The sequence below is a fragment of the Salvelinus fontinalis genome, chromosome 30 (genome assembly GCF_029448725.1).
Source record: "Salvelinus fontinalis isolate EN_2023a chromosome 30, ASM2944872v1, whole genome shotgun sequence".
In the NCBI taxonomy this organism is placed as follows: domain Eukaryota; kingdom Metazoa; phylum Chordata; class Actinopteri; order Salmoniformes; family Salmonidae; genus Salvelinus; species Salvelinus fontinalis.
The window spans coordinates 5,905,995-5,933,618 of NC_074694.1; the positions used below are offsets into that span (position 1 = coordinate 5,905,995).

The following is a 27,624-nucleotide window of genomic DNA, read 5'->3' on the forward strand; positions in this document are numbered from 1 at the left end:
CCTGTATCTATAGCCTGTATCTATAGCCTATGTAAAGCCTGTATCTATAGCGTGTATCTATAGCCTGTATCTATAGCCTGTATCTATAGCCTGTATTTATAGCCTGTATCTATAGTCTATGTAAAGCCTGTATCTATAGCCTGTATCTATAGCCTGTATCTATAGCCTGTATCTATAGCCTGTATCTATAGCCTGTATCTGTAGTCTATGTAAAGCCTGTATCTATAGCCTGTATCTATAGCCTATGTAAAGCCTGTATCTATAGCCTGTATCTATAGCCTATGTAAAGCCTGTATCTATAGCCTGTATCTATAGCCTGTATCTATAGCCTGTATCTATAGCCTGTATCTATAGCCTATGTAAAGCCTGTATCTATAGCCTGTATCTATAGCCTGTATCTATAGCCTGTATCTATAGCCTGTATCTATAGCCTGTATCTATAGCCTGTATTTATAGCCTGTATCTATAGTCTATGTAAAGCCTGTATCTATAGCCTGTATCTATAGCCTGTATCTATAGCCTGTATCTATAGCCTATATCTATAGCCTATATAAAGCCTGTATCTATAGCCTGTATCTATAGCCTGTATCTATAGCCTATGTAAAGCCTGTATCTATAGCCTGTATCTATAGCCTGTATCTATAGCCTGTATCTATAGCCTGTATCTATAGCCTGTATCTATAGCCTGTATCTATAGCCTGTATCTATAGCCTATGTAAAGCCTGTATCTATAGCCTGTATCTATAGCCTGTATCTATAGCCTGTATCTATAGCCTGTATCTATAGCCTGTATCTATAGCCTGTATCTATAGCTTGTATCTATAGCCTGTATCTATAGCCTGTATCTATAGCCTGTATCTATAGTCTATGTAAAGCCTGTATCTATAGCCTATGTAAAGCCTGTATCTATAGCCTGTATCTATAGCCTGTATCTATAGCCTGTATCTATAGCCTGTATCTATAGCCTGTATCTATAGCCTATGTAAAGCCTGTATCTATAGCCTGTATCTATAGCCTGTATCTATAGCCTGTATCTATAGCCTGTATCTATAGCCTGTATCTATAGCCTGTATCTATAGCTTGTATCTATAGCCTGTATCTATAGCCTGTATCTATAGCCTGTATCTATAGTCTATGTAAAGCCTGTATCTATAGCCTGTATCTATAGCCTATGTAAAGCCTGTATCTATAGCCTGTATCTATAGCCTGTATCTATAGTCTATGTAAAGCCTGTATCTATAGCCTGTATCTATAGCCTGTATCTACAGTCTATGTAAAGCCTGTATCTATAGCCTTTATCTATAGCCTGTATCTACAGTCTATGTAAAGCCTGTATCTATAGACTGTATCTATAGCCTGTATCTATAGCCTATGTAAATCCTGTATCTATAGCCTGTATCTATAGCCTGTATGTATAGCCTATGTAAAGCCTGTATCTATAGCCTGTATCTATAGCCTGTATCTATAGCCTGTATCTATAGCCTATGTAAAGCCTGTATCTATAGCCTATGTAAAGCCTGTATCTATAGTCTATGTAAAGCCTGTATCTATAGCCTGTATCTATAGCCTGTATCTATAGCCTGTATCTATAGCCTGTATCTATAGCCTGTATTTATAGCCTATGTAAAGCCTGTATCTATAGCCTGTATCTATAGCCTGTATCTATAGCCTGTATCTATAGCCTATGTAAAGCCTGTATCTATAGCCTGTGTCTATAGCCTGTATCTATAGCCTGTATTTATAGCCTGTATTTATAGCCTGTATCTATAGCCTATATCTATAGTCTGTATCTATAGCCTATGTAAAGCCTGTATCTATAGCCTGTATCTATAGCCTGTTTCTATAGCCTGTATTTATAGCCTGTATCTATAGTCTGTATCTATAGCCTGTATCTATAGCCTGTATCTATAGCCTGTATCTATAGCCTGTATCTATAGCCTATATTTATAGCCTATGTAAAGCCTGTATCTATAGCCTGTATCTATAGCCTGTATCTATAGCCTGTATCTATAGCCTGTATCTATAGCCTGTATCTATAGCCTATGTAAAGCCTGTATCTATAGCCTGTATCTATAGCCTGTATCTATAGCCTGTATCTATAGCCTGTATCTATAGCCTATGTAAAGCCTGTATCTATAGTCTGTATCTATAGCCTGTATCTATAGCCTGTATATATAGCCTGTATCTATAGCCTGTATCTATAGCCTTTATTTATAGCCTGTATCTATAGTCTGTATCTATAGCCTGTATCTATAGTCTATGTAAAGCCTGTATCTATAGCCTGTATCTATAGCCTATGTAAAGCCTGTATCTATAGCCTGTATCTATAGCCTGTATCTATAACCTGTATCTATAGCCTGTATATATAGCCTGTATCTATAGCCTGTATCTATAGCCTGTATCTATAGCCTGTATCTATAGCCTGTATCTATAGTCTGTATCTATAGTCTGTATCTATAGCCTGTATCTATAGCCTGTATCTATAGCCTGTATCTATAGCCTGTATCTATAGCCTGTATCTATAACCTGTATCTATAGCCTATGTAAAGCCTGTATCTATAGCCTGTATCTATAGCCTGTATCTATAGCCTGTATTTATAGCCTGTATCTATAGCCTGTATCTATAGTCTATGTAAAGCCTGTATCTATAGCCTGTATCTATAGCCTGTATCTATAGCCTGTATCTATAGTCTATGTAAAGCCTGTATCTATAGCCTGTATCTATAGCCTGTATCTATAGCCTGTATCTATAGCCTGTATCTATAGCCTGTATCTATAGTCTGTATCTATAGCCGGTATCTATAGCCTGTATCTATAGCCTGTATCTATAGCCTGTATCTATAGCCTGTATCTATAGCCTGTATCTATAGTCTGTATCTATAGCCGGTATCTATAGCCTGTATCTATAGCCTGTATCTATAGTCTGTATCTATAGCCTGTATCTATAGCCTGTATCTATAGCCTGTATCTATAGTCTATGTAAAGCCTGTATCTATAGCCTGTATCTATAGCCTGTATCTATAGCCTGTATCTATAGCCTGTATCTATAGCCTGTATCTATAGCCTGTATCTATAGCCTGTATCTATAGTCTATGTAAAGCCTGTATCTATAGCCTGTATCTATAGCCTTGTTCTATAGCCTATGTAAAGCCTGTATCTATAGTCTATGTAAAGCCTGTATCTATAGCCTGTATCTATAGCCTGTATCTATAGCCTATATCTATAGCCTGTATCTATAGTCTGTATCTATAGTCTGTATCTATAGCCTGTATCTATAGTCTGTATCTATAGCCTGTATCTATAGCCTGTATCTATAGCCTGTATCTATAGTCTGTATCTATAGCCTGTATCTATAGCCTGTATCTATAGTCTATGTAAAGCCTGTATCTATAGCCTGTATCTATAGTCTGTATCTATAGCCTGTATCTATAGTCTGTATCTATAGCCTGTATCTATAGTCTGTATCTATAACCTGTATCTATAGTCTATGTAAAGCCTGTATCTATAGCCTGTATCTATAGTCTGTATCTATAGCCTGTATCTATAGTCTATGTAAAGCCTGTATCTATAGCCTGTATCTATAGCCTGTATCTATAGCCTGTATCTATAGTCTGTATCTATAGCCTATGTATAGCCTGTATCTATAGTCTATGTAAAGCCTGTATCTATAGTCTATGTAAAGCCTGTATCTATAGTCTATGTAAAGCCTGTATCTATAGTCTATGTATAGCCTGTATCTATAGTCTATGTAAAGTCTGTATCTATAGTCTATCTATAGCCTGTATCTATAGTCTATGTAAAGCCTGTATCTATAGCCTGTATCTATAGCCTGTATCTATAGCCTGTATCTATAGCCTATGTAAAGCCTGTATCTATAGCCTGTATCTATAGCCTATGTAAAGCCTGTATCTATAGCCTATGTAAAGCCTGTATCTATAGCCTGTATCTATAGCCTGTATCTATAGCCTGTATCTATAGCCTGTATCTATAGCCTGTATCTATAGCCTGTATCTATAACCTGTATTTATAGCCTGTATCTATAGTCTATGTAAAGCCTGTATCTATAGCCTGTATCTATAGCCTGTATCTATAGCCTGTATCTATAGCCTGTATATATAGCCTGTATCTATAGCCTGTATCTATAGCCTGTATCTATAGCCTGTATCTATAGCCTATGTAAAGCCTGTATCTATAGCCTGTATCTATAGCCTGTATCTATAGCCTGTATCTATAGCCTGTATCTATAGCCTATGTAAAGCCTGTATCTATAGCCTGTATTTATAGCCTGTATCTATAGCCTGTATCTATAGTCTGTATCTATAGTCTATGTAAAGCCTGTATCTATAGTCTGTATCTATAGCCTATGTAAAGCCTGTATCTATAGCCTGTATCTATAGCCTGTATCTATAGCTTGTATCTATAGCCTGTATCTATAGCCTGTATCTATAGCCTGTATCTATAGCCTGTATCTATAGCCTGTATCTATAGCCTGTGTCTATAGCCTGTATCTATAGCCTGTATCTATAGCCTGTGTAAAGCCTGTATCTATAGCCTGTATCTATAGCCTGTGTCTATAGCCTGTATCTATAGCCTATGTAAAGCCTGTATCTATAGCCTGTATGTAAAGCCTGTATCTATAGCCTGTATCTATAGCCTATGTAAAGCCTGTATCTATAGCCTGTATCTATAGCCTGTATCTATATTCTATGTAAAGCCTGTATCTATAGCCTGTATCTATAGCCTATGTAAAGCCTGTATCTATAGCCTGTATCTATAGCCTATGTAAAGCCTGTATCTATATTCTATGTAAAGCCTGTATCTATAGCCTGTATCTATAGCCTGTATCTATAGCCTATGTAAAGCCTGTATCTATAGTAAATGTAAAGCCTGTATCTATAGCCTGTATCTATAGCCTATGTAAAGCCTGTATCTATAGTAAATGTAAAGCCTGTATCTATAGCCTGTATCTATAGCCTGTATCTATAGCCTGTATCTATAGCCTGTATCTATAGCCTGTATCTATAGCCTGTATTTATAGCCTATGTAAAGCCTGTATCTATAGCCTGTATCTATAGCCTGTATCTATAGCCTGTATCTATAGCCTGTATCTATAGTCTATGTAAAGCCTTTATCTATATTCTATGTAAAGCCTGTATCTATAGTCTATGTAAAGCCTGTATCTATATTCTATGTAAAGCCTGTATCTATAGCCTGTATCTATAGCCTGTATCTATAGCCTGTATTTATAGCCTATGTAAAGCCTGTATCTATAGCCTGTATCTATAGCCTGTATCTATAGCCTGTATCTATATCCTGTATCTATAGCCTGTATCTATAGCCTGTATCTATATCCTGTATCTATAGTCTATGTAAAGCCTGTATCTATAGCCTGTATCTATAGTCTATGTAAAGCCTGTATCTATAGCCTGTATCTATAGCCTGTATCTATAGCCTGCATCTATAGCCTGCATCTATAGCCTGTATCTATAGCCTGTATCTATAGCCTATGTAAAGCCTATATCTATAGCCTGTATCTATAGCCTGTATATATAGCCTGTATCTATAGCCTGTATTTATAGCCTGTATCTATAGTCTGTATCTATAGCCTGTATCTATAGTCTATGTTAAGCCTGTATCTATAGCCTGTATCTATAGCCTGTATCTATAGCCTGTATCTATAGCCTGTATCTATAGCCTGTATTTATAGCCTATGTAAAGCCTCTATCTATAGCCTGTATCTATAGCCTGTATCTATAGCCTGTATCTATAGCCTGTATCTATAGCCTGTATCTATAGCCTGTATCTATAGCATGTCTCTATAGCCTGTATCTATAACCTGTATCTATAGCCTATGTAAAGCCTGTATCTATAGCCTGTATCTATAGCCTGTATCTATAGTCTATGTAAAGCCTGTATCTATAGCCTGTATCTATAGCCTATGTAAAGCCTGTATCTATAGCCTATGTAAAGCCTGTATCTATAGCCTGTATCTATAGCCTGTATTTATAGCCTATGTAAAGCCTGTATCTATAGCCTGTATCTATAGCGTGTATCTATAGCCTGTATCTATAGCCTGTATCTATAGCCTATGTAAAGCCTGTATCTATAGCCTATGTAAAGCCTGTATCTATAGTCTATGTAAAGCCTGTATCTATAGCCTGTATCTATAGCCTGTATCTATAGCCTGTATCTATAGCCTGTATCTATAGCCTATGTAAAGCCTGTATCTATAGCCTATGTAAAGCCTGTATCTATAGCCTGTATCTATAGCCTGTATCTATAGCCTGTATCTATAGCCTGTATCTATAGCCTGTATTTATAGCCTATGTAAAGCCTGTATCTATAGCCTGTATCTATAGCCTGTATCTATAGCCTGTATCTATAGCCTATGTAAAGCCTGTATCTATAGCCTGTATCTATTGCCTGTATCTATAGCCTGTATCTATAGCCTGTATCTATAGCCTGTATCTATAGCCTGTATCTATAGCCTATGTAAAGCCTGTATCTATAGCCTATGTAAAGCCTGTATCTATAGCCTGTATCTATAGCCTATGTAAAGCCTGTATCTATAGCCTATGTAAAGCCTGTATCTATAGCCTATATCTATAGCCTGTATCTATAGCCTGTATCTATAGCCTGTATCTATAGCCTGTATCTATAGCCTGCATCTATAGCCTGCATCTATAGCCTGCATCTATAGCCTGCATCTATAGCCTGTATCTATAGCCTGTATCTATAGCCTATGTAAAGCCTGTATCTATAGCCTGTATCTATAGCCTGTATCTATAGCATGTATATATAGCCTGTATCTATAGCCTGTATCTATAGCCTGTATCTATAGCCTGTATCTATAGTCTGTATCTATAGCCTGTATTTATAGCCTATGTAAAGCCTGTATCTATAGCCTGTATCTATAGCCTGTATCTATAGCCTGTATCTATAGCCTGTATCTATAGCATGTATCTATAGCCTGTATCTATAACCTGTATCTATAGCCTATGTAAAGCCTGTATCTATAGCCTGTATCTATAGCCTGTATCTATAGCCTATGTAAAGCCTGTATCTATAGTCTATGTAAAGCCTGTATCTATAGCCTATGTAAAGCCTGTATCTATAGCCTATATCTATAGCCTGTATCTATAGCCTGTATCTATAGCCTGTATCTATAGCCTGTATCTATAACCTGTATCTATAGCCTATGTAAAGCCTGTATCTATAGCCTGTATCTATAGCCTGTATCTATAGCCTGTATTTATAGCCTGTATCTATAGCCTGTATCTATAGCCTGTATATATAGCCTGTATCTATAGCCTGTATCTATAGCCTGTATCTATAGCCTTATGTAAAGCCTGTATCTATAGCCTGTATCTATAGCCTGTATCTATAGCCTTTATCTATAGCCTATGTAAAGCCTGTATCTATAGCCTGTATATATATCCTGTATCTATAGCCTGTATCTATAGCCTGTATCTATAGCCTGTATCTATAGCCTGTATCTTTAGCCTATGTAAAGCCTGTATCTATAGCCTGTATCTATAGCCTGTATCTATAGCCTGTATCTGTAGCCTGTATCTATAGCCTATGTAAAGCCTGTATCTATAGCCTGTATCTATAGCCTATGTAAAGCCTGTATCTATAGCCTGTATCTGTAGCCTGTATCTATAGCCTTTGTAAAGCCTGTATCTATAGCCTGTATCTATAGCCTATGTAAAGCCTGTATCTATAGCCTGTATCTATAGCCTATGTAAAGCCTGTATCTATAGCCTGTATCTATAGCCTATGTAAAGCCTGTATCTATAGCCTGTATCTATAGCCTATGTAAAGCCTGTATCTATAGTCTATGTAAAGCCTGTATCTATAGCCTATATAAAGCCTGTATCTATAGCCTGTATCTATAGTCTATGTAAAGCCTGTATCTATAGCCTGTATCTATAGCCTGTATCTATAGCCTGTATCTATAGCCTATGTAAAGCCTGTATCTATAGTCTATGTAAAGCCTGTATCTATAGTCTATGTAAAGCCTGTATCTATATTCTGTGTAAAGCTTGTATCTATAGTCTGTGTAAAGCCTGTATCTATAGCCTGTATCTATAGCCTGTATCTATAGCCTATGTAAAGCCTGTATCTATAGCCTGTATCTATAGCCTGTATCTATAGTCTATGTAAAGCCTGTATCTATAGCCTGTATCTATAGCCTATGTAAAGCCTGTATCTATAGCCTATGTAAAGCCTGTATCTATAGCCTGTATCTATAGCCTGTATTTATAGCCTGTATCTATAGCCTGTATCTATAGCCTGTATCTATAGCCTGCATCTATAGCCTGCATCTATAGCCTGCATCTATAGCCTGCATCTATAGCCTGTATCTATAGCCTGTATCTATAGCCTATGTAAAGCCTGTATCTATAGCCTGTATCTATAGCCTGTATCTATAGCATGTATATATAGCCTGTATCTATAGCCTGTATCTATAGCCTGTATCTATAGCCTGTATCTATAGTCTGTATCTATAGCCTGTATTTATAGCCTATGTAAAGCCTGTATCTATAGCCTGTATCTATAGCCTGTATCTATAGCCTGTATCTATAGCCTGTATCTATAGCATGTATCTATAGCCTGTATCTATAACCTGTATCTATAGCCTATGTAAAGCCTGTATCTATAGCCTGTATCTATAGCCTGTATCTATAGCCTATGTAAAGCCTGTATCTATAGTCTATGTAAAGCCTGTATCTATAGCCTATGTAAAGCCTGTATCTATAGCCTATATCTATAGCCTGTATCTATAGCCTGTATCTATAGCCTGTATCTATAGCCTGTATCTATAACCTGTATCTATAGCCTATGTAAAGCCTGTATCTATAGCCTGTATCTATAGCCTGTATCTATAGCCTGTATTTATAGCCTGTATCTATAGCCTGTATCTATAGCCTGTATATATAGCCTGTATCTATAGCCTGTATCTATAGCCTGTATCTATAGCCTTATGTAAAGCCTGTATCTATAGCCTGTATCTATAGCCTGTATCTATAGCCTTTATCTATAGCCTATGTAAAGCCTGTATCTATAGCCTGTATATATATCCTGTATCTATAGCCTGTATCTATAGCCTGTATCTATAGCCTGTATCTATAGCCTGTATCTTTAGCCTATGTAAAGCCTGTATCTATAGCCTGTATCTATAGCCTGTATCTATAGCCTGTATCTGTAGCCTGTATCTATAGCCTATGTAAAGCCTGTATCTATAGCCTGTATCTATAGCCTATGTAAAGCCTGTATCTATAGCCTGTATCTGTAGCCTGTATCTATAGCCTATGTAAAGCCTGTATCTATAGCCTGTATCTATAGCCTATGTAAAGCCTGTATCTATAGCCTGTATCTATAGCCTATGTAAAGCCTGTATCTATAGCCTGTATCTATAGCCTATGTAAAGCCTGTATCTATAGCCTGTATCTATAGCCTATGTAAAGCCTGTATCTATAGTCTATGTAAAGCCTGTATCTATAGCCTATATAAAGCCTGTATCTATAGCCTGTATCTATAGTCTATGTAAAGCCTGTATCTATAGCCTGTATCTATAGCCTGTATCTATAGCCTGTATCTATAGCCTATGTAAAGCCTGTATCTATAGTCTATGTAAAGCCTGTATCTATAGTCTATGTAAAGCCTGTATCTATATTCTGTGTAAAGCTTGTATCTATAGTCTGTGTAAAGCCTGTATCTATAGCCTGTATCTATAGCCTGTATCTATAGCCTATGTAAAGCCTGTATCTATAGCCTGTATCTATAGCCTGTATCTATAGTCTATGTAAAGCCTGTATCTATAGCCTGTATCTATAGCCTATGTAAAGCCTGTATCTATAGCCTATGTAAAGCCTGTATCTATAGCCTGTATCTATAGCCTGTATTTATAGCCTATGTAAAGCCTGTATCTATAGCCTGTATCTATAGCGTGTATCTATAGCCTGTATCTATAGCCTGTATCTATAGCCTATGTAAAGCCTGTATCTATAGCCTATGTAAAGCCTGTATCTATAGTCTATGTAAAGCCTGTATCTATAGCCTGTATCTATAGCCTGTATCTATAGCCTGTATCTATAGCCTGTATCTATAGCCTATGTAAAGCCTGTATCTATAGCCTATGTAAAGCCTGTATCTATAGCCTGTATCTATAGCCTGTATCTATAGCCTGTATCTATAGCCTGTATCTATAGCCTGTATTTATAGCCTATGTAAAGCCTGTATCTATAGCCTGTATCTATAGCCTGTATCTATAGCCTGTATCTATAGCCTGTATCTATAGCCTATGTAAAGCCTGTATCTATAGCCTGTATCTATTGCCTGTATCTATAGCCTGTATCTATAGCCTGTATCTATAGCCTGTATCTATAGCCTGTATTTATAGCCTATGTAAAGCCTGTATCTATAGCCTATGTAAAGCCTGTATCTATAGCCTGTATCTATAGCCTATGTAAAGCCTGTATCTATAGCCTATGTAAAGCCTGTATCTATAGCCTATATCTATAGCCTGTATCTATAGCCTGTATCTATAGCCTGTATCTATAGCCTGTATCTATAGCCTGCATCTATAGCCTGCATCTATAGCCTGCATCTATAGCCTGTATCTATAGCCTGTATCTATAGCCTATGTAAAGCCTGTATCTATAGCCTGTATCTATAGCCTGTATCTATAGCATGTATATATAGCCTGTATCTATAGCCTGTATCTATAGCCTGTATCTATAGCCTGTATCTATAGTCTGTATCTATAGCCTGTATTTATAGCCTATGTAAAGCCTGTATCTATAGCCTGTATCTATAGCCTGTATCTATAGCCTGTATCTATAGCCTGTATCTATAGCATGTATCTATAGCCTGTATCTATAACCTGTATCTATAGCCTATGTAAAGCCTGTATCTATAGCCTGTATCTATAGCCTGTATCTATAGCCTATGTAAAGCCTGTATCTATAGTCTATGTAAAGCCTGTATCTATAGCCTATGTAAAGCCTGTATCTATAGCCTATATCTATAGCCTGTATCTATAGCCTGTATCTATAGCCTGTATCTATAGCCTGTATCTATAACCTGTATCTATAGCCTATGTAAAGCCTGTATCTATAGCCTGTATCTATAGCCTGTATCTATAGCCTGTATTTATAGCCTGTATCTATAGCCTGTATCTATAGCCTGTATATATAGCCTGTATCTATAGCCTGTATCTATAGCCTGTATCTATAGCCTTATGTAAAGCCTGTATCTATAGCCTGTATCTATAGCCTGTATCTATAGCCTTTATCTATAGCCTATGTAAAGCCTGTATCTATAGCCTGTATATATATCCTGTATCTATAGCCTGTATCTATAGCCTGTATCTATAGCCTGTATCTATAGCCTGTATCTTTAGCCTATGTAAAGCCTGTATCTATAGCCTGTATCTATAGCCTGTATCTATAGCCTGTATCTGTAGCCTGTATCTATAGCCTATGTAAAGCCTGTATCTATAGCCTGTATCTATAGCCTATGTAAAGCCTGTATCTATAGCCTGTATCTGTAGCCTGTATCTATAGCCTATGTAAAGCCTGTATCTATAGCCTGTATCTATAGCCTATGTAAAGCCTGTATCTATAGCCTGTATCTATAGCCTATGTAAAGCCTGTATCTATAGCCTGTATCTATAGCCTATGTAAAGCCTGTATCTATAGCCTGTATCTATAGCCTATGTAAAGCCTGTATCTATAGTCTATGTAAAGCCTGTATCTATAGCCTATATAAAGCCTGTATCTATAGCCTGTATCTATAGTCTATGTAAAGCCTGTATCTATAGCCTGTATCTATAGCCTGTATCTATAGCCTGTATCTATAGCCTATGTAAAGCCTGTATCTATAGTCTATGTAAAGCCTGTATCTATAGTCTATGTAAAGCCTGTATCTATATTCTGTGTAAAGCTTGTATCTATAGTCTGTGTAAAGCCTGTATCTATAGCCTGTATCTATAGCCTGTATCTATAGCCTATGTAAAGCCTGTATCTATAGCCTGTATCTATAGCCTGTATCTATAGTCTATCTATAGCCTGTATCTATAACCTGTATCTATAGCTGTATCTATAGCCTGTATCTATAGTCTATGTAAAGCCTGTATCTATAGCCTATGTAAAGTCTGTATCTATAGCCTGTATCTATAGCCTGTATCTATAGCCTGTATCTATAGTCTGTATCTATAGTCTGTGTAAAGCCTGTATCTATAGTCTATGTAAAGCCTGTATCTATAGCCTGTATCTATTGCCTGTATCTATAGCCTGTATCTATAGCCTGTATCTATAGCCTGTATCTATAGCCTGTATCTATAGTCTGTATCTATAGTCTGTGTAAAGCCTGTATCTATAGTCTATGTAAAGCCTGTATCTATAGCCTGTATCTATAGCCTGTATCTATAGCCTGTATCTATAGTCTATGTAAAGCCTGTATCTATAGTCTGTATCTATAGCCTCTATCTATAGCCTGTATCTATAGCCTGTATCTATAGCCTGTATATATAGCCTATGTAAAGCCTGTATCTATAGCCTATGTAAAGCCTGTATCTATAGCCTGTATCTATAGCCTGTATCTATAGCCTGTATCTATAGCCTGTATCTATAGCCTGTATCTATAGCCTGTATCTATAGCCTGTATCTATAGCCTGTATCTATAGCCTGTATCTATAGTCTATGTAAAGCCTGTATCTATAGCCTGTATCTATAGCCTGTATCTATAGCCTGTATCTATAGCCTGTATCTATAGCCTGTATCTATAGCCTGTATCTATAGTCTATGTAAAGCCTGTATCTATAGCCTGTATCTATAGCCTGTATCTATAGCCTGTATTTATAGCCTGTATCTATAGTCTATGTAAAGCCTGTATCTATATTCTATGTAAAGCCTGTATCTATAGTCTGTATCTATAGCCTGTATCTATAGCCTGTATCTATAGCCTGTATCTATAGTCTGTATCTATAGTCTGTATCTATAGCCTGTATCTATAGCCTGTATCTATAGCCTGTATCTATAGCCTGTATCTATAGCCTGTATCTATAGCCTGTATCTATAGTCTATGTAAAGCCTGTATCTATATTCTGTGTAAAGCCTGTATCTATAGTCTATGTAAAGCCTGTATCTATAGCCTGTATCTATAGCCTGTATCTATAGCCTGTATCTATAGCCTGTATCTATAGTCTGTATCTATTGCCTGTATCTATAGCCTGTATCTATAGCCTGTATCTATAGCCTGTATCTATAGCCTGTATCTATAGCCTGTATCTATAGCCTGTATATATAGCCTGTATCTATAGTCTATCTATAGCCTGTATCTATAGCCTGTATCTATAGCCTGTATCTATAGCCTGTATCTATAGCCTGTATCTATAGTCTGTATCTATAGCCTGTATCTATAGTCTATGTAAAGCCTGTATCTATAGCCTGTATCTATAGCCTATGTAAAGCCTGTATCTATAGTCTATCTATAGCCTGTATCTATAGTCTATGTAAAGTCTGTATCTATAGTCTATCTATAGCCTGTATCTATAGTCTATGTATAGCCTGTATCTATAGCCTGTATCTATAGCCTGTATCTATAGTCTATGTAAAGCCTGTATCTATATTCTGTGTAAAGCCTGTATCTATAGTCTATGTGAAGCCTGTATCTATAGCCTGTATCTAAAGCCTGTATCTATAGCCTGTATCTATAGCCTGTATCTATAGCCTGTATCTATAGTCTATGTAAAGCCTGTATCTATAGTCTGTATCTATAGCCTGTATCTATAGCCTGTATCTATAGTCTATGTAAAGCCTGTATCTATAGCCTGTATCTATAGTCTATGTAAAGCCTGTATCTATAGTCTGTGTAAAGCCTGTATCTATAGTCTATGTAAAGCCTGTATCTATAGCCTGTATCTATAGTCTATGTAAAGCCTGTATCTATAGTCTGTGTAAAGCCTGTATCTATAGTCTGTGTAAAGCCTGTATCTATAGTCTATGTAAAGCCTGTATCTATAGCCTGTATCTATAGCCTGTATCTATAGTCTGTGTAAAGCCTGTATCTATAGCCTATGTAAAGCCTGTATCTATAGCCTGTATCTATAGCCTGTATCTATAGTCTGTATCTATTGCCTGTATCTATAGCCTGTATCTATAGTCTATGTAAAGCCTGTATCTATAGCCTATGTAAAGCCTGTATCTATAGCCTGTATCTATAGCCTGTATCTATAGTCTGTATCTATTGCCTGTATCTATAGCCTGTATCTATAGTCTGTATCTATAGCCTGTATCTATAGCCTGTATCTATAGCCTGTATCTATAGTCTATGTAAAGCCTGTATCTATAGCCTGTATCTATAGTCTATGTAAAGCCTGTATCTATAGTCTGTGTAAAGCCTGTATCTATAGTCTATGTAAAGCCTGTATCTATAGCCTGTATCTATAGTCTATGTAAAGCCTGTATCTATAGTCTGTGTAAAGCCTGTATCTATAGTCTGTGTAAAGCCTGTATCTATAGTCTATGTAAAGCCTGTATCTATAGCCTGTATCTATAGCCTGTATCTATAGTCTGTGTAAAGCCTGTGTCTATAGCCTGTATCTATAGCCTGTATCTATAGCCTGTATCTATAGTCTGTATCTATAGTCTGTGTAAAGCCTGTATCTATAGTCTATGTAAAGCCTGTATCTATAGCCTGTATCTATAGCCTGTATCTATAGCCTGTATCTATAGTCTGTATCTATAGTCTGTGTAAAGCCTGTATCTATAGTCTATGTAAAGCCTGTATCTATAGCCTGTATCTATAGCCTGTATATATAGCCTGTATCTATAGCCTGTATCTATAGCCTGTATCTATAGCCTATGTAAAGCCTGTATCTATAGTCTATGTAAAGCCTGTATCTATATTCTGTGTAAAGCTTGTATCTATAGTCTATCTATAGCCTGTATCTATAGCCTGTATCTATAGCCTGTATCTATAGCCTGTATCTATAGCCTATGTAAAGTCTATCTATAGCCTGTATCTATAGCCTGTATCTATAGCCTGTATCTATAGCCTGTATCTATAGCTTGTATCTATAGCCTGTATCTATAGTCTGTATCTATAGTCTGTATCTATAGCCTGTATCTATAGTCTATGTAAAGCCTGTATCTATAGCCTGTATCTATAGTCTATGTAAAGCCTGTATCTATAGTCATCAGTGGGACAGTAGTCTTGTTCAGTCTATGACAGCGTGTACTAGAAATGAAAACACTGCTTTATCAAATGTTCATCTTGATATTTAAGGCTACGCTGTGAAAACAGTTTTCACGGGCACACAAATCAAAAAATGATGTATGCAAAATCAAATGCTTCTAATTGAAATTGTCACCTAACTTGTGTGGTGATAAATATGCGCAGGTTTATAGGGTTCTTGTCTCTCCCTCCCGTTCTCTCTCTCTCTTCCCTCTCCCTCTCCCTCTCGCTCTCTCGTTCTTCCTTTTCCCTTTCTCTTTCTCTCTCTCCTTTCTCTCTTTCTCTCTCTCTCTCTCTTCCCTCTCCCTCTCGCTCTCTCATTCTTCCTTTTCCCTTTCTCTTTCTCTCTCTCTCCTTTCTCTCTCTCTCTCTCTTCCCTCTCCCTCTCGCTCTCTCATTCTTCCTTTTCCCTTTCTCTTTCTCTCTCTCTCCTTTCTCTCTCTCTCTCTCCCTCTCACTCTCGTTCTTCCCTTTCCCTTTCTCTTTCTCTCTCTCTCCTTTCTCTCTAGTCTCTCTCTTCCTCCTCCCTGTCTTGTTCTCTCCCCCCCTCCCCCCCTCTCCATCTAGTTCTCACAGTTTGAGCTTTAAAAGGCTTTCCTCTCTGCACAGCGGAAAACGTGACGTGTGTTTGTGTGTGTCGTGATATGTTGTCTTGTGTTCTCCCTTAATTAACTAATTAAAAATGTGGTGCCCATATGGGAACTCCTGGTTTGACTAACTCAGGGTTTCTAAAAATAAGAGAAAGAGAATGAATGATTCCTACCTACCTACCACCTCTTCTACTCTCTTTGACTTCTTCCCTCTCTCCGTCCTTCCCTGCTCACACTGTGTGTGTGTGTGTGTGTGTGTGTGTGTGTGTGTGTGTGTGTGTGTGTGTGTGTGTGTGTGTGTGTGTGTGTGTGTGTGTGTGTGTGTGTGTGTGTGTGTAGCCTGTTTTTACTGTGTGTATACATAGACACTCATTACTCTGTCAGTCAGAGTGCATTCAGTTGGTCTCTACTCAGTCACACTGTGTGTGTGTGTGTGTGTGTGTGTGTGTGTGTGTGTGTGTGTGTGTGTGTATGTGTGTGTGTGTGTGTGTGTTTAGCCCAGTTGTTGTTCCTGGTTTTCCATAAAAGGGTAATTGTCTCTTTATTTACAGTACCAGTCAAAAGTTTGGACACACCTACTCATTCCAAGGATTTTTTTTATTTTTAACTATTTTCTACATTGTAGAATAATAGTGAAGACATCTAAGCTATGAAATAACACATATGGAATCATGTAGTAACCAAAAAAAGAGTTAAACAAATCTAAATATATTTTATATTTGAGATTCTTCAAAGTAGCCACCCTTTGCCTTGATGAGCTTTGCACACTCTTGGCATTCTCTCAACCAGCTTCATGAGGTAGTCACATGGATTGTATTTCAATTAACAGGTGTGCTTTGTTAAAAGTTCATGTGTGGAATTTCTTTCCTTCTTAATGCATTTGAGCCAATCAGTTGTGTTGTGACAAGGTAGAGGTGGTATACAGAAGACAGCCCTATTTGGTAAAAGACCAAGTCCATATTACAGCAAGAATAGGTCAAATAAACAAAGAGAAACGACAGTCCATCATTACTTTAAGACATAAAGGTCAGTCAATATGGATATGGAAAATTTCAAGAACGTTTCTTGAACTGTAGTCGCAAAAACCATCAAGCGCTATGATGAAACTGGCTCTCATGAGGACCGCCACAGGAGAGGAAGACCCAGAGTTACCTCTGCTGCAGAGGATAAGTTAATTAGAGTTACCAGTAGAGGTCGACTGATTAATTGCAATCCACGAGGAGACTGCGTGGCAGGCTGACCACCTGTTACGCGAGTGCAGCGTCAAAAGGACCTTGTGGCTGCAAGGAGCCAAGGTAAGTTGCTAGCTAGCATTAAACTTATCCTATAAAAAACAATCAATCATAATCACTAGTTAACTACACATGGTTTATGATACTACTAGGTCAACTAGCTTGTCCTGCGTTGCATATAATAAATGCGGCGCCTGTTAATTTATCATCGAATCACTTCTACTTCGCCAAACGAGTGATGTTTTAACAAAAGCGCATTCGCGAAAAAAATCACTGTCGTTGCACCAATGTACCTAACCATAAACATCAATGCCTTTCTTAAAATCAATACACAGAAGTATGTATTTTTAAACCTGCATATTTAATTAAAATAAAGGCATGTTAGCAGGCAATATTAACTAGGTAAATTGTGTCACTTCTCTTGCGTTCTGTGCAAGCAGAGTCGGGGTATTTGCAGCAGTTTGGGCCGCCTGGCTCGTTGCGAACTGTGTGAAGACCATTTCTTCCGAACAAAGACAGTAATTAATTTGACAGACTTTTACATAATTATGACATAACATCGAAGGTTGTGCAATGTAACAGCAATATTTTGACTTATAGATGCCACCCGTTCGACAAAATACGGAACGGTTCCGTATTTCACTGAAAGAATAAACCTTTTGTTTTCTAAATGATCTTCGGATTTGACCATATTAATAACCTAAGGCTCGTATTTCTGTGTGTTATTATATTATAATTAAGTCTATGATCTGATATTTGATAGAGCAGTCTGACTGAACGGTGGTAGGCAGCAGCAGGCTCGTAAGCATTCATTCAAACAGCACTTTCCTGCGTTTGCCAGCAGCTCTTCGCTGTGCTTCAAGCATTGAGCTGTTTATGACTTCAAGCCTATCAACTCCCGAGATTAGGCTGGCAATACTATAGTGCCTATAAGAACATCCAATAGTCAAAGGTGTATATGAAATAGAAATCGTATAGAGAGAAATAGTTGACACGTCATAATTCCTATAATAACTACAACCTAAAACTTCTTAACTGGGAATATTGAAGACTCATGTTAAAAGGAACCACCAGCTTTCATATGTTCTCATGTTCTGAGCAAGGAACTTAAACGTTAGCTTTCTTACATGGCACATATTGCAATTTTACTTTCTTCTCCACCACTTTGTTTTTGAATTTTTTAAACCAAATTGAACATGTTTCATTATTTATTTGAGACTAAATAGATTTTATTTGTGTATTATATTAAGTTAAATTAAATGGGTTTATTCAGTATTGTTGTAATTGTCATTATTAGAAATAAATCTATATTTATTTTTTTAATCGGCCAATTTAATCTGTATCGTCTTTTTTTGGTCCACCAATAATTGGTATCGGTGTTGAAAAATCATAATTGGTCGACCTCAGACCTCAGCCTCAGAAATTGCAGCCCAAATAAATGCTTCACAGAGTTCAAGTAACAGACATCTCAGCATCAACTGTTCAGAGGAGACTGTGTGAATCAGGCCTTCATGGTCGAATTGCTGCAAAGAAACCACTACTAAAGGACACCAATAATAAGAAGAGACTTGCTTGGGCCAAGAAACACGAGCAATGGACATTAGACTGGTGGAAATCTGTCCTTTGGTCTGATGAGTCCAAATTTGAGATTTTTGGTTCCAACCGCCGTGTCTTTGTGAGACGCAGAGTAGGTGAACGGATGATCTCCGCATGTGTGGTTCCCACCGTGAAGCATGGAGGAGGAGGTGTGATGGTGCTTTTCTGGTGACACGGTCAGTGATTTATTTAGAATTCAAGGCACACTTTACCAACATGGCTACTACAGCATTTTGCAGCGATACGCCATCCCATCTGGTTAGAGCTTAGTTGGACTATCATTTGTTTTTTAACAAGACAATGACCCAACACACCTCCAGGCTGTGTAAGGGCTATTTGACCAAGAAAGAGAGTGATGGAGTGCTGCATCAGATGACCTGGCCTCCACAATCACCCGTTCTCAACCCAATTGAGATGGTTTGGGATGAGTTGGACCGCAGAGGGAAGGAAAGGCAGCCAACAAGTGCTCAGCATATGTGGGAACTCCTTCAAGACTGTTGGAAAAGCATTCCAGGTGAAGCTGGTTGAGAGAATGCCAAGAGTGTGCAAAGTTGTCATCAAGGCAAAAGGTGGCTACTTTGAAGAATCTCAAATATATAAAACACATTTTTTGGTTACTACATGATTCCATATGTGTTATTACATAGTTGTGATGTCTTCACTATTATTCTACAATGTAGAAAATTGTAAAAATAAAGAAAAACCCTTGAATGACTAGATGTGTCCAAACTTTTACTGGTACTGTACACTGTGTTTACAGTGCATTTGGAAAGTATTCAGACCCCTTGACTTTTTCCACATTTTGTTACGTTACAGCCTTATTCTAAAATGTATTAAATAATTTCCCCCCTCATCAATATGCACAAAAAAACCCATAACGACAGAGCAGAAATTAAAAACTGAAGTGTCACATTTACATAAGTATTCAGACCCTTTACTCAGTACTTTGTTGAATCACCTTTGGCAGAGATTACAGCCTCGAGTCTTCTTGGGTATGACGCTACGAGCTTGGCACACCTGTATTTGGAGAGTTTCTCCCATTCTTCTCTGCAGATCCTCTCAAGCTCTGTCAGGTTTGATGGGGAGCGTCGCTACACTGCTATTTTCAGGTCTCGGGTTCAAGTCCGGGCTCTGGCTGGGCCACTCAAGGACATTCAAAGACTTGTCCCGAAGCCACTCCTGCATTGTTTTGGCTGTGTGCTTAGAGTCGTTGTCCTGTTGGAAAGTGAACCTTCGCCCCCTCTGAGGTCCTGAGCGCTCTGGAGCAGGTTTTCATCAAGGATCTATCTGTACTTTATTCCGTAGGGATGGTGTCAGGTTTCTTCCAGAAGTGACGCTTGGCATTCAGGCCTAACTTCAATCTTGGTTTCATCAGACCAGAGAATCTTGTTTCTCATGGTCTGAGAGTCCTTTAGGTGCCTTTTGTCAAACTCCAAGCGGGCTGTCATGTACCTTTCCTGAGGAGTGGCTTCTGTCAGGCCACTCTACCATAAAGGCCTGCTTGGTGGAGTGCTGCAGAGATGGTTGTCCTTCTGGAAGGTTCTCCGATCTCCACAGAGGAACTCTAGAGCTCTGTCAGAGTGACCATCTGGTTCTTGGTCACCTCCCTGAACAAGGCTCTTCCCCCCCAGATTGTTCAGTTTGGAGAGTGATGCCAGTTCGCTCTAGGAAGAGTCTTGGTGGTTCTAAACTTCTTCCATTTAAGAATGTTTAAGAAAGACTTTGTTCTTGGGGACCTTTAATGATGCAGATAACCAGGTTTTGGTAACCTTCCCCAGATCTGTGCCTCGACACAATCCTGTCTCGGAGCTCAACGGACAATTTCCTTCGACCTCATGGCTTGGTTTTTGCTCTGACATGCTCTGTCAACCGTGGGACCTTTATATAGACAGGTGTGTGCCTTTCCAAATCATATCCAATCAATTGAATTTACCACAGGTGGACTCCAATCAAGTTGTAGAAACATCTCAAGGATGATCAATAGAAACAGGATGAACCTGAGATCAATTTCAAGTCTCATAGCAAATGAATGAGTCCATTAGCATGAATACTCATGTAAATAAGCTATTTCTGTTTTTTGATTTTTAATAAATTACAACCACCTTTAATCAATTTTAGAATAAGGCTGTAACAAAAACAAAACGTGGGAAAAAGTCTGAATATATTCTGAATGTATATGTAGAGGGTGAATTTCTATTTATCAAGTGTTGTCATGGATTCTGTTTATTTCAACATACATTTTTTTACATTTACATTTTAGTCATTTAGCAGATGCTCTTATCCAGAGCGACTTACAGTAGAGTGCATACATTTTATTACATTTTTTTTTTTTACATACTGAGACAAGGATATCCCTACCGGCCAAACCCTCCCTAACCCGGACGACGCTATGCTAATTGTGCGTCGCCCCACGGACCTCCCGGTTGCGGCCGGCTGCGACAGAGCCTGGGCGCGAACCCAGAGACTCTGGTGGCGCAGCCCTAGACCACTGCGCCACCCGGGAGACCAGGGTACACTGTACAATGTACACTGAACAAAAGTATAAATGTCCTGTTTCATGAGTTAAAATAAAAGATACCAGAAATGTTCCATCCTGCTCAACAAGCTTATTTCTCTAAAAAGTTGTGCACAAATTTGTTTACATCCCTGTTAGTGAACATTTCTCATTTGCCAAGATAATCCATCCACCTGACAGGTGTGGCATATCAACAAGCTGATTAAACAGCATGATCATTACACAGGTGCACCTTGTGCTGGGGACAATAAAAGTCCACTCTAAAATGTGCATTTTTTTTTTTACACAACACAATGCCACAGATGTCTCAACTTTTGAGGGAGCCTGCAATTGGCATGCTGACTGCAGGAAAGTCCACCAGAGCTGTTGCCAGAGAATTGAATGTTAATTTCTCTACCATAAGCCGCCTCCAACATCGGTTTAGAGACGTCATGTAACCACGCCAGCCCAGGATCTCCACATTCTTCTTCTTCACCTGCGGGATCATCTGAGACCAGCCATCCTGACAGCTGATGAAAATATGAATTTCTGCACAAACTGCTCAGAAACCATCTCAGGGCTGTTGCCAGAGAATGTATTGTTCATTTCTCTACCATAAGCCGCCTTCAACATCATTGTAGAGAAGTTGTCAGTACATCCAACCGGCCTCACAACCACAGATCATGTGTATGGCGTCGTGTGGGTGAGCGGTTTGCATTAGCAAGCCCCATGGTGGCGGTGGGGTTATGGTATGGACAGGCATAAGCTCAGGACAACGAACACAACTGCATTTTATCTATGGTCATTTGAATATACAGAGATACTATAATGACATCCTGAGGCCCATTTCTTTTTTAAGGTATCTGTGACCAACAGATGCATATCTGTATTCCCAGTCCATGTGAGATCCATAGATTAGGGGCCTTCATTTATTTATTTAAATTGACTGATTTCCTCATATGAACTGTAACTCTGTAAAATCTTTGAAATCGTAAATTGTTGTGTTTATATTTATTTTAAGTATAATACTCTATTTCTCTCTCTCTCTCTCTCTCTCTCTCTCTCTCTCTCTCTCTCTCTCTCTCTCTCTCTCTCTCTCTCTCTGTCTCTCTCTCTCTCTCTCTCTCTCTCTCCTTCCTTCTCTCGCTATTTCTCTCGCTCTTTCTCTATCTCCGTTCTTCCCTCCATCGCTCTCTCCGTCTCTCTCTCTCCAGGGTTGGAGGGGCGCCCCCTCGTGGCATGGCCAGAGGCTGCTGTGTTCCTCCGCCACTCCAGAAGGTGAGTGTTTTACTAACCACCGTCTGGTTAATGTGGTGTGGTGCTGACAGCTGTGTCGTAATATATTTTTCACTCAGCAAGAGGTGTCAATGTGGAACAGTAGACTTTGAGTTGGTGCTCAGTTTGACTGGGGTAGAGCGTCAGGCCTTCAGTCAAAGGTAGAGAGGGGTAGAGCGTCAGGCCTCCAGTCAAAGGTAGAGCGTCAGGCCTTCAGTCAAAGGTAGAGAGGGGTAGAGCGTCAGGCCTCCAGTCAAAGGTAGAGAGGGCTAGAGCGTCAGGCCTCCACTGAAAGGTAGAGAGGGGTAGAGCGTCAGGCCTCCAGTCAAAGGTAGAGAGGGGTAGAGCGTCAGGCCTCCACTGAAAGGTAGAGAGGGGCAGAGCGTCAGGCCTCCAGTCAAAGGTAGAAAGGGGTAGAGCGTCAGGCCTCCTTTGTGCTAAGTCAGAACCCAGTCCCCTTCTCTGTCAGACCCAGTCCCCTTCTTCGTTAGACCCAGTCCCCTTCTTCGTTAGACCCATTCCCCTTCTTCGTTAGACCCAGTCCCCTTCTCTGTCAGCCCCAGACACCTTCTCTGTCAGCCCCAGACACCTTCTCTGTCAGCCCCAGACACCTTCTCTGTCAGCCCCAGACACCTTCTCTGTCAGACCCAGACACCGTCTCTGTTAGCCCCAGACACCTTCTCTGTCAGCCCCAGACACCTTCTCTGTCAGCCCCAGACACCTTCTCTGTCAGCCCCAGGCACCTTCTCTGTCAGACCCAGGCACCTTCTCTGTCAGACCCAGGCACCTTCTCTGTCAGCTCTGGAGAGACAGACACTAGTTTGGAGCTAAGAGCACAGTAGCCTCTCTCTCAGCCATCAGACAGCAGTCATCTTGAAGGAGAAGCTGGCATCTGTTTTGTTGATAACTGACAGGGGAGGGAGGGAGGGAGGGAGGGAGGGAGGGAGAGAGAAGGAGGGAGAGTAGGAGGTAGGGAGAGAAGGAGGTAGGGAGGGAGGGAGGGAGAGAGAGAGAGAGAGAGAGAATTGCAGTCAGAATTGAATGTTGATTGCAGTCAGAGCTGAAGTGGATTTTAATAGCTTAGCCATTATCGCACCATGAAAGGGAAGTACAGACAGGGAGACAGGCACATGGCAGCAGGGAGAGCCACATGCATACAAGCGGGGACTCGTACCACCTCATACTAAGGACTCATACCACCTCATACTAATGGACTCATACTAAGGGACTCATACCACCTCATACTAATGGACTCATACTAAGGACTCATACCACCTCATACTAAGGGACTCATACCACCTCATACTAAGGGACTCATACCACCTCATACTAATGGACTCATACTAAGGGACTCATACCACCTCATACTAGGGACTCATACCACCTCATACTAAGGGACTCATACCACCTCATACTAATGGACTCATACTAAGGGACTCATACCACCTCATACTAGGGACTCATACCACCTCATACTAAGGGACTCATACCACCTCATACTAAGGGACTCATACCACCTCATACTAAGGGACTCATACCACCTCATACTAAGGGACTCATACCACCTCATACTAAGGGACTCATACTAAGGTATCATTCCACCTCATACTAAGGGACTCATACCACCTCATACTAGGGACTCATACCACCTCATACTAAGGACTCATACTAAGGACTCATACCACCTCATACTAAGGGACTCATACCACCTCATACTAAGGACTCATACCACCTCATACTAAGGGACTCATACCACCTCATACTAGGGACTCATACCACCTCATACTAAGGACTCATACCACCTCATACTAATGGACTCATACCACCTCATACTAAGGGACTCATACCACCTCATACTAAGGGACTCATACCACCTCATACTAAGGGACTCATACCACCTCATACTAAGGGACTCATACCACCTCATACTAGGGACTCATACCACCTCATACTAAGGACTCATACCACCTCATACTAAGGGACTCATACCACCTCATACTAGGGACTCATACCACCTCATACTAAGGACTCATACCACCTCATACTAATGGACTCATACCACCTCATACTAAGGGACTCATACCACCTCATACTAAGGGACTCATACCACCTCATACTAAGGGACTCATACCACCTCATACTAGGGACTCATACCACCTCATACTAAGGGACTCATACTAAGGGACTCATACCACCTCATACTAATGGACTCATACTAAGGACTCATACCACCTCATACTAAGGGACTCATACCACCTCATACTAAGGGACTCATACCACCTCATACTAAGGACTCATAGCACCTCATACTAAGGACTCATACCACCTCATACTAAGGACTCATACCACCTCATACTAAGGGACTCATACCACCTCATACTAATGGACTCATACTAAGGGACTCATACCACCTCATACTAAGGACTCATACCACCTCATACTAAGGGACTCATACCACCTCATACTAAGGACTCATACCACCTCATACTAAGGACTCATACCACCTCATACTAAGGGACTCATACCACCTCATACTAAGGGACTCATACCACCTCATACTAAGGGACTCATACCACATCATACTAAGGGACTCATACCACCTCATACTAATGGACTCATACCACCTCATACTAATGGACTCATACCACCTCATACTAAGGACTCATACCACCTCATACTAAGGACTCATACCACCTCATACTAAGGGAGTCATACCACCTCATACTAAGGGACTCATACCACATCATACTAAGGGACTCATACCACCTCATACTAATGGACTCATACCACCTCATACTAATGGACTCATACCACCTCATACTAAGGACTCATACCACCTCATACTAAGGACTCATACCACCTCATACTAAGGGACTCATACCACCTCATACTAAGGGACTCATACCACCTCATACTAAGGGACTCATACCACCTCATACTAAGGGACTCATACCACCTCATACTAAGGACTCATACCACCTCATACTAAGGACTCATACTAGGGACTCATACCACCTCATACTAAGGACTCATACCACCTCATACTAAGGGACTCATACCACCTCATACTAAGGACTCATACCACCTCATACTAAGGGACTCATACCACCTCATACTAATGGACTCATACCACCTCATACTAAGGGACTCATACCACCTCATACTAAGGGACTCATACCACCTCATACTAAGGACTCATACCACCTCATACTAAGGACTCATACCACCTCATACTAAGGACTCATACCACCTCATACTAAGGGACTCATACCACCTCATACTAATGGACTCATACTAAAGGACTCATACCACCTCATACTAAGGGACTCATACCACCTCATACTAAGGGACTCATACCACCTCATACTAATGGACTCATACCACCTCATACTAATGGACTCATACCACCTCATACTAATGGACTCATACTAAGGGACTCATACCACCTCATACTAATGGACTCATACCACCTCATACTAATGGACTCATACTAAGGGACTCATACCACCTCATACTAATGGACTCATACCACCTCATACTAATGGACTCATACTAAGGGACTCATACCACCTCATACTAAGGGACTCATACCACCTCATACTAATGGACTCATACTAAGGGACTCATACCACCTCATACTAATGGACTCATACCACCTCATACTAAGGGACTCATACCACCTCATACTAAGGGACTCATACCACCTCATACTAAGGGACTCATACCACCTCATACTAAGGGACTCATACCACCTCATACTAAGGGACTCATACCACCTCATAGTAATGGACTCATACCACCTCATACTAAGGGACTCATACCACCTCATACTAAGGGACTCATACCACCTCATACTAAGGGACTCATACTAAGGACTCATACCACCTCATACTAAGGACTCATACCACATCATACTAAGGGACTCATACTAAGAACTCATACCACCTCATACTAAGGGACTGATACTAGGGACTCATACCACCTCATACTAGGGACTCATACCACCTCATACTAAGGACTCCTACCACATCATACTAAGGGACTCATACTAAGGGACTCATACCATCTCATACTAAAGGACTCAAACTAGGGACTCATACCACCTCATACTAAGGGACTCATACTAGGGACTCATACCACCTCATACTAGGGACTCATACCAACTGATACTAGGGACTCATACCATCTCATACTAGGGACTCATACCACCTCATACTAGGGACTCATACCACCTCATACTAGGGACTCATACCACCTCATACTAGGGACTCATACCACCTCATACTAAGGGACTCATACCACCTAAAACTAGGGACTCATACCACCTCATACTAGGGACTTATACCAACTCATACTAGGGACTCATACCATCTCATACTAGGGACTCATACCACCTCATACTAAGGGACTCATACCACCTCATACTAGGGACTCATACCCCTCATACTAGGGACTCATACCAACTCATACTAGGGACTCATACCATCTAGGGACTCATACCACCTCATACTAAGGGACTCGTACCACCTCCTAATAGGGACTCATACCACCTCATACTAAGGGACTCATACCACCTCATACTACGGACTCATACCACCTCATACTACGGACTCATACCACCTCATACTAAGGGACTCATACTAAGAACTCATACCATCTCATACTAAGGGACTCATACCACCTCATATTAGGGACTCATTCTAAGGACTCATACCATCTCATACTAAGGGTATGAGTATACCACCTCATACTAAGGGATTCATACTAAGGACTCATACCACCTCATACTAAGGGACTCATACCACCTAAAACTAGGGACTCATACCACCTAAAACTAGGGACTCATACCACCTCATACTACGGACTCATACCACCTCATACTAAGGACTCATACCACCTCATACTAGGGACTCATACCACCTCATACTAAGGACTCATACCACCTCATACTAGGGACTCATACCACCTCATACTAATGGACTCATACCACCTCACCTGGTTTAGTGTTGTCTGGTTTAGTTTTGTCTGGTTTAGTGTTGTCTGGTCTCATACTAAGGACTCATACCACCTCATACTAGGAACTCATACCACCTCATACTACGGACTCATACCACCTCATACTAAGTACTCATACCACCTTAGTGTTGTCTGGTTTAGTGTTGTCTGGTCCCATGTTGTCTTGTTTAGTGTTGTC

The 27,624-nt window shown here is 39.8% G+C and overlaps 1 protein-coding gene across 1 annotated transcript in view; it reads left to right on the top strand.

Moving 5' to 3' along the window:
- Positions 1–27,624, top strand: part of LOC129828561 (calcium uniporter protein, mitochondrial-like) — a 228,719-nt gene that overhangs the window by 180,776 nt on the left and 20,319 nt on the right. The window contains exon 3 of the mRNA XM_055889600.1: positions 22,370–22,433. Within this exon, the coding sequence (XP_055745575.1) occupies positions 22,370–22,433 (64 nt within the window). The remainder of the gene's footprint in view (positions 1–22,369; positions 22,434–27,624) is intronic.